The sequence below is a fragment of the Branchiostoma belcheri genome, unplaced genomic scaffold (genome assembly GCF_001625305.1).
Source record: "Branchiostoma belcheri isolate BF01 breed outbred unplaced genomic scaffold, Haploidv18h27 scaffold98, whole genome shotgun sequence".
Lineage (NCBI taxonomy): Eukaryota > Metazoa > Chordata > Leptocardii > Amphioxiformes > Branchiostomatidae > Branchiostoma > Branchiostoma belcheri.
The window spans coordinates 611,032-619,303 of NW_017804664.1; the positions used below are offsets into that span (position 1 = coordinate 611,032).

General features: G+C 46.0%; 1 protein-coding gene across 1 annotated transcript in view; it reads left to right on the forward strand.

The window, feature by feature from the left end:
• The window catches only part of LOC109462016 (centrosome-associated protein 350-like), a 39,764-nt gene that overhangs the window by 11,267 nt on the left and 20,225 nt on the right, over nt 1-8,272 (forward strand). Inside the window, 12 exon segments of the mRNA XM_019758505.1 lie at nt 218-266; nt 1,328-1,468; nt 1,934-2,342; nt 2,569-2,795; nt 2,798-2,958; nt 3,471-3,662; nt 4,647-4,898; nt 5,302-5,477; nt 5,864-6,049; nt 6,497-6,666; nt 7,278-7,504; nt 7,917-8,030. Coding sequence (XP_019614064.1) covers nt 218-266; nt 1,328-1,468; nt 1,934-2,342; nt 2,569-2,795; nt 2,798-2,958; nt 3,471-3,662; nt 4,647-4,898; nt 5,302-5,477; nt 5,864-6,049; nt 6,497-6,666; nt 7,278-7,504; nt 7,917-8,030 — 2,304 coding nt within the window.

Genomic DNA, 8,272 nt, shown 5'->3' on the forward strand with positions numbered 1-8,272 from the left:
ACACAACATCTTCCTTTATCTGATCAAGGCTGAGGTCTATGTGTATTATTTTGACAATGGCTTAATCGACTGACCAGCCATTCAGTTTGTTTGGTTTTTGTTCTTTGATTAGTGCAGGCCTACTGTACTTGAAGGCACCAGAAATAACTAGTTATAAACTTACTGAATATGTAACTCTATATTACTGAGTCTAAACGATGCTCTGATTTTATCCCAGATTGCAGACACATTAAGTAAGCCCGAGTTCTGTGCTTCCACAAAGAAAGGTAAGGGTCATGTTCTACATAGTGCTCTAAAATATGGTCTTGTGAATATCATAGTAGAAGGAAATATTAGAGCAGGGAATTAGAACATCATCCTTAGAATATCCGGTAACTTTGTTGAGCAGCTGAAACTCTGTAGACCTTCATGATCAGGTACTAGGTCTGAAAGAGTAATGCTAACTAGAAAGGCCGACATTTGCTTGAGAGCAAATGCAGCAGATGGCTTCACCACATCCCCCATACCGAAAATGGATCTATCCTACGATGGCTGCCAATAGTCTACACCCCCATGCAGCAATGGAACCTTCCAATGCCGGAAATAGCCAAAAAGCCCTATTTTACATAACTTTAAAGTGGTGTATGTCAAAATCGAGAATGACATTCTTTGGACATGTGTCCAAGGTATCCCCATACCAAATTTCAGGTCATTCGGATTTAATATTAGGGCACAGGAGCCAAAAATGTACATTTTTGGTCCGAAAATAGCAAAAAAGCCCTATTTTACACAATTTTAAAGTGGTATATGTCAAAATCGTGAATGGCATTCTTTGGACATGTGTCCAAGGTATCCCCATACCGAATTTCAGGTCATTCAGATTTAATATTAGGGCACAGGAGCCAAAAATGTACATTTTTGGTCCGAAAATAGCCAAAAAGCCTTATTTTTCCCAATTATAAAGTGGTGTATGTCAAAAGCTTGAATGACTTTTTGTAGACATATGTCCAAGGTACCTGGGAACCAGATCTCAAAATGTATATTTTTTGCCTGAAAATGGCCAAAAAACCCAAATAAAACAATTTTTCAAAAAAATGAAAAAAACGCGTCAGGGTATTTGCCCACTCTACCTTCATGCCAAATTTCGTGTTATTTGGCCAGAAAATGGCAGAGATGAATCCATTTAAAGAAATGGCAGGAGGAGAAGGAGGAGAAGGAGAAGAAGAAACATGAGGGAACACAATATGTCTTCACCACTTTGTGGTGAAGCCATAACAATTGAACCACGCACTACATGCTACATGTATATACATTTTGCACCATACCTACTACTTGTGTGCTACTCCAGAAGAGTCCCACTACAAGCCCCTGGAGCCGTGGAAGCCTCGAGAGGAGCCAGTCAGGAGGAAGTACCCATGGGAGGAGCCGAGGGGGGACAGCCTCAGTGTTATCAACATCTACACACGGCAGTATGAGGAGGCAAGGAAAGGTACATGCCTCACACCCCTGCTGGGGAAGTGGACTGATCCTATGTCAGGTTTTTGCTGGCTTTGAGTGAATCAAACCTTTGCGTTTTGTTTGGGTGAAAGTAGACCTTGATTTTATGGATAACAATCAAGTTTTTGGAAAAAGATCTTAGCCTGTTAATAAGAATAGATACAGTCAAAAACCTGCCCAAGTTGCCACCCAGGGGATGGCAGTTAAGTGGTCTAAATCTTCTTGGGTAAGTCAGGACTGGAAAAAAGTGTCTGGGTAGTCAGCTAGAAGAGGTGGCTGTCTGACCAGGTTTGACTGTACACTGCTCTTCTAAGATAGCCTGAGTGTCAGCCTTTTTAGCTTTCGTAGCGGATCTTGGGGAGCGGATGAAAGCTAAAAAGGCTGACATTCAGGCTACCACTACGACAGAACACTGATACATACAGTGTTTTGATTTTACCTTTTACCTGTTTTACAGCGAGACATGCCCAGTCCGAGCGGCCGAAGTCCCGAACCCCCTCCCCCCGCACCGCTGACCCCTACAGGAATGACCTGACCTCCCCACGACCCGATGACCCCTACAGGAACCCCTCCCCTCGACCCGATGAGTACGAGGACGACTTCACCAGCTCTGCGACCTCACGACCTCTGACCCAACATGGCAGCAGGGGGTCAGGTTACAGGGACGACAGGCTTCACCCTACCAACGGGGCCAAAGGTCATAGCTACGGGTCAGAGAGAGGTCATGGGTCATTGTCAAGGGAACCTATCGGCAGCAGCCATCACTCCAAGCCAATCGGGAGAGAGGGCACGGGAAGGTCAAGTCACTACTCAAGGTCAGCTCAAGACAAGGATGAAGACACCTTAAACTCCTCTTTAACTCTAAGGTGGGTTACTAAGGTCCTTGTTATAGTGCAAATGTTTCTTTAGTAATGTTTCAACTAAAATAGGCCTGTAACTGTTCCTTGATGTATCAGTTTATTCAAACCGTTTCAAATCAACCACAGAAAGAGCATACATGTACAAGTAGGTATTTGTCTCTTAACGACAAAAGAAAGTTAACCTTCAGCAAAGATCCAAATTGATGAATCATGTCTTTTCTTACCTCCACAGTTCTGAGGATGAGCAGCCCTCCCCACAGAGACAACCCCTTCACAGCCACCAGTCTTCCAGGAGCCACACAGACCCCTCCAGAGCCTCAGACCCCCCTCGAACTTCGCCCCCTCGAATATCTGACCCTCCTCGAACCTCGCCCCCTCGGTTCTCCCCCGTCACCATCGACCTTCGCTCCCGTTCCCCGATCAACGGTGCGCGGAGGAAGACCCCCTCCCCCACTGACGGGGGGTGCACAGGAAAACCCCCTCGCCCATCGAGGGGGGTACCCGGAGGGGGGTGTACTCGCCGACAGAGGGGGCCTACAGAAGAACCCCCTCCCCAGTAGAGGGAAGGAGAGACTTTGCGACGAGCAGATACGACAGAGATGTACCAAGATCGTCCTTTAGGGTAGGTGACGGTATTTGACGTTGTAATGTTTTTGTTGAGTCCAGCAGACGTGGCTTTGTAAATTGCAGGTTTCGGACGTCTCAAACCTGATTTGAATATTTGAGGATAGTATAAGGCTCAGAACTATGTTTGGTGAGGTGGCCTCATTGTTACATGTAGATAAAGAACCTTCATATACAGCCTCTTGCCAACCTGATGAAATCAGTCACTTTACGTCTTTAGTAAATGTACTTTTTGAATTTGAGCAGAAAAATTAACCTAGTAAGCCTTGGTTGATGCTCCAGCCCTTAGGTTTTTAGTTTTTGCAACTGCTTCTCTGTTACAGTAGTACTTTTTTTAAGCACAAAAAATAACCTCAAATCTTCCCCCCATCATCCAGCCCCTGCCCACCAGTGGTTCCTACAGCGTGGGTTCACGCTACTCCCCGGCTACCCTGGGAAACCGGATGGCAGCAGAACTGAACTATCTGGAGTCAGAAAAACTAACCTTGCCTCCCTGTACATGTGTTCCAGCCCCTGCCCACGTCCAGTTCCTACAGCGTGGGTTCACGCTACTCCCCGGCTACCCTGGGAAACCGGATGGCAGCAGAGCTGAACTATCTGGAGTCTGTGGAAGAGTCGGTACGGCAGCTGGGGGATGTGGAACGCACGCGGGGCGTGGGGATGGCTCAACAGGAGTCTGTATCACTCGCACAGATACTCAAGGTACGTCGTAGGGTCAGGGTTAGAGTAGGGCTAGGGCTAGGGCTAGGGCTAGGGCTAGGGCTAGGGCTAGGGCTAGGGCTAGGGCTAGGGCTAGGGCTAGGGTTAGCGTTAGGGTTAGGGTTACGGTCTGGAGGAGTTGGTATGGCAGCTGGGAGATGTGGAACACAAGCGGGGCATCAGGATGGCTCAACAGGAGTCTGTCTCACTCGCACAGATACTGAAGGTACGTTGTAGGGTTATGGGTTAGGGTTAGGGTTTGAGTTGGGGTTTGGGTTAGGGTTAAGGTTAGGGTTATGTTAGGGTTAGGGTTATCAGGGGTCGAAATAACCCTGTGTGTGCAACTTGGTGCAAGTAGATTTGGTGTCGTGCAACTAATTTTTTGCCTGCAGGCACCATGGTGCAAGTTTGCTTTATCCACTGTTACTACCTGTAGAATTACCCAATAATATTAATTAATAAAGAACTGGAGTGGAAAGGAACAAAACCAGAATCCATGAAATTTTTCTTCATTTTTTGTAAGTAACAGAAGGTTACTATCTACGTCGCTGCCAGCGGATGTTTCCCATCACTTCTGTATTTTTGGAGGGTGCAACTATTTTTCTTCCGGTGCAAGTATTTTTCTTTTCATTTGCACCAGTGCAAGTTGGCCCCAAAATCTATTTCGACCCCTGGTTATGTTAGGGTTAGGGTTAAGGTTAGGGTTATGTTAGGGTTAGGGTTATGTTAGGGTTAGGGTTAGGGTTAGGGTTAGGGTTAGGGAGAAGGCTAAGGCAAGGGCTATAGGGTTAGGGCTAGTGTCAGGCTATGTTTGCTATAAACCCTCTTGTTTCCTACTGTTTCCAGGCCCGTCAGCAGCAGCATGAGAGAGAGATGGCAGAGTTGACGATAAAGGTTGTTAGGGTTGGGGTTGGGGTTAGGATTATGGCTAGGCAGTGTCTGTAGAACCTTGTGTTTTATAAAGCTCTTGTTTCCTGCTGTTTCCAGGCCCGTCAGCAGCAGCACGAGCGAGAGATGGCCGAGCTGACGATGAAGGCTCGGCAGGAGGCGGTGGAGGCGAGTCGGCAGCTCGAGGACGCGCGCCGGAAAGCAGCCAGCACCGCCGCCGAGGCCGCCCAGGCCATCGCACACGTGCGGAACGAAGCATCGTCAACCATTAACGAGTCGGCGAGGAAACTCATGGAGACGCAAGCCGAGGCCACGAGGGCAACGGCAGAGGCCGCTAAACAACTGGCAGAGGTTTGTTTGGGCCACTGTACTTCTTTTCTGTTTGTTTCACAACTACACCTTAACTACACACACTTCAGCACCAAGGATAAGTAAAATCTTTTTGAAAATTATTCTTCAAGGCCTAGTGAAAAAAATTTGTTTCTTGTTTCAGCCCTGAAGTCCATGGCTCAGGCTTAGATCATGGAGCTAGAAATGGTCGATCAGCTCTAAAAATTTACATCCCTTGCAGGAGTCCACCCAAAAAAAGGCTAGGGTCGGCAGTTTTTCTAGGGTCAGTCAGGAAACCCATTTTTTTCCTAGGCCTTACCAGAATTACTAGAATTAAGAAAAAATATTGCATACTATTATTTTTAGTATTTTAGGCAAATTTTTGTGTTTCTTTCATAATTAAAATTTCTATTGGTGTCCCCAGGCGAAGACTGCCTCTCTGGAGCAGACCTCGGCCCTGCAGGCTCACGACGCAGGCAGGCTGGCCACGGAGACAGCAACAGCCGCAGCCACAGCAGCTGTCACCGCAGCCATGGAACAGCAGAACAGGCAACAGGAGCAGCTGCTGAAAACCCTGCAGCAAGGCAGCCAGCCTTACAGGTGGGTTCAGTTATGATAGACACTGGTATGGAACGGCAATAGAGATGGAATAGCTGTGATGGAATACCAAAACTGACAGGAAAAGCTTGATCCCATTATTGTTAATAGTTAAACTGGGAGGTCAAAAACATACAAGGCACATACTTTTGCAACATGTAACGTACTGATTGTAAATGCCTAATGAATTTAGACTGTGTACATGTAAATCTGCAATGTGGTATCTGCAATGAAGATGTCAAATTTCAAAGTAACCATCGGTAAATAACAAAGTAACTATAAAAATGCTGTCCTTTGAATTCAATGATTCACAGGAATGGTCACTCTTGAAAGGCTTCCAAGTATAATTAAACTTAACTCTTACTCTACCATCTTGCCCACCGCCTTAGATCCCGTGACCCCCGAGACAGAGCCCGCCCGGACACGCGGAGCTCCTACAGCAGCAGCTACACCACGACAGACTACGACAGCTCCAAGACGTCTCCTGCCAAGACTTCCCTCTCTAAGACTCCACCTTCTGTAGATGACAAACCTCCTGCCAAAACACGGCCAAGGTCACCTCACAAGTCTGAGGAGTGGGTGGAGTTTTGGAAATACTTTCTTTAAGAAATTGTTAAAAATTATGCATTATGCATTCAAACAGTGCGCCTATTTCTGAAAATTGAATTTTAGTCCCTGACAAATTAAGGAACCAGGTAACAGCTACTCAAGCAGCTAGATAGATTTTTAAAACAGGACTGGTGTTTCAGGTAGCATCCACTTCTTTTTGTAAGTGACTCTTTTTTGATATTGTTTATAGCAGTCACTAACAAAAGGAGTAGATGCTACTTGAAACGCCTGACAGTTTTCAAAATCTGTCCAGCTGCTTGAGGAACAGTTTTCAGTGTATCTCTTAACCTCAATGTCTAACCTGCTGTGCCATTGCCAAACCACCACAGTCATCATGTCTTACAAGCACTCAGAAAGACTCAGCGAGGACACCCCTGCTGTGCCCTTCTTAATCCCCATGTCATATTTAACAGGCATACAGACAGTATCAGCGAGGACATCCCCACGGCCAGCGACCAATCGCAGCAGGCCTTGGGTCGCCATGGGAACGACACGCAGTCTTCCATCGGTGAGGAGCTTCCTTCAGGAGCGGCAGACGTCTCCAAGGACGAGAGCATCGCTGAGGAGATACCTGAAGACAAAGGTAGCCGAGATGTACATGTAGGGTCTGGTAACTACATGTATGTTTCTAACGTGTCTATTACAAGCATGCCCAAGCAAAACTGATGTCAAGAAATGTCATTTTACACTTGTAATCCAGGTGCAAAATGAGTACCTGACTTTGGTTGGGGAGGTAAAAGGCAATGGAAGGAGAGGGATGGGCTCTGTGTGCTATATACAACCATTGAATAACAACCCACTGCCCCTACAGCCTTACAAAGGCTATAGGACTATGTTTACCTTTTCTTTAATATTTTCTTGAGAAAGCTGCCAAACCTCTGAATTTTCTCCCTACCCTGCAGTGTCTGGTAGGAAGTACAGCTACTCCATGAAGTTTGATGAGTCCTTAACCGAGTCTGAGATGGAGGAGGTGTCCTTTAAGATTATATATTTCCTGAAGAAAGTTAACAAAGTTGAATGTGATTTTCTTAAGAAAGTTGACAAAGTTGTAAATCTTGCCTTCCAGTGTCTGTATCGGGTAGTGAGTACAGCTACTCCATGAAGTTTGATGAGTCCCTGACGGAGTCTGAGATGGAGGAGATGTCCTTAAAGATCCTGTATTTTCTTAAGAAAGTTGTGAATCTTCCCTTGCAGTGTCTGTCTCCGGCAGTGAGTACAGCTACTCCATGAAGTTTGATGAGTCCCTGACGGAGTCTGAGATGGAGGAGATGTCCTTTAAGATGCTGCTCCCGTCCGAGAGCCACCGCAGACGCAGCATCGGCGGGAAGAAGCAGAAAACGCCGGAGGCGAGCCCCCGGGACCAGTCAGATGCAGCGTCTTACTCGTCTGACGAGCTCCACTCGACTGTCGGATCAGGAAAGGTGACTACTGAAATAAAACAGTAATTTGAAAACCACTGACAATCAGTTTTTTGCATGAATTTTCTTTGCACCCCTTTTGAGCACTACTATGCAATACGATATGCTCAAATTCTAAAAATATACACACTGTAGCTCCTAACAACTCTGCAATTAGAAACTTTGAGGGGGGAATAATGCAGTCTTGTTTAGAAATGGTTACCGTTTAACTGTTGCTGATCATGAAAAGAAATTCTTTGTTGATCCCATATACCGTGAGTCCTTATCAACTACATTTATATTCAGATAACAGCTACTCAAGCAAGTTGAGATAGATTTTAAAATTTACTCTTGAGTATTTTTATCTCCCTATCTGATTACCTGGATGTCTAACCTTGATCAATGTACCAATGATATTTTATTGTTCTGTGTTTAGTTCACGTTTGAAGGAGCGAGCTCACCATTTTCTGCGGAGGATTCCTTCAGCCACTTCATGTCAGACATGGTGCAGCAGTACATGCATGAGGAGGAGGTCAGGGCAAGGCATCAGGTAACTATATAACTAACCTTACACACTCGTACAGTACGTACTGTACACCTACACACTCACACTTACAAACACACACACACACACACACACACACGCTCACACCACACACACACACACACACGCACACACACACTCACACACACTCCACAAGGCACCAGGTACTGACTGAGTCTCACACTTGTAGTGGCACACACAGTAGTGGTACATACCCTTCTGTTACAATAGCAGAAGTGTTACTCACA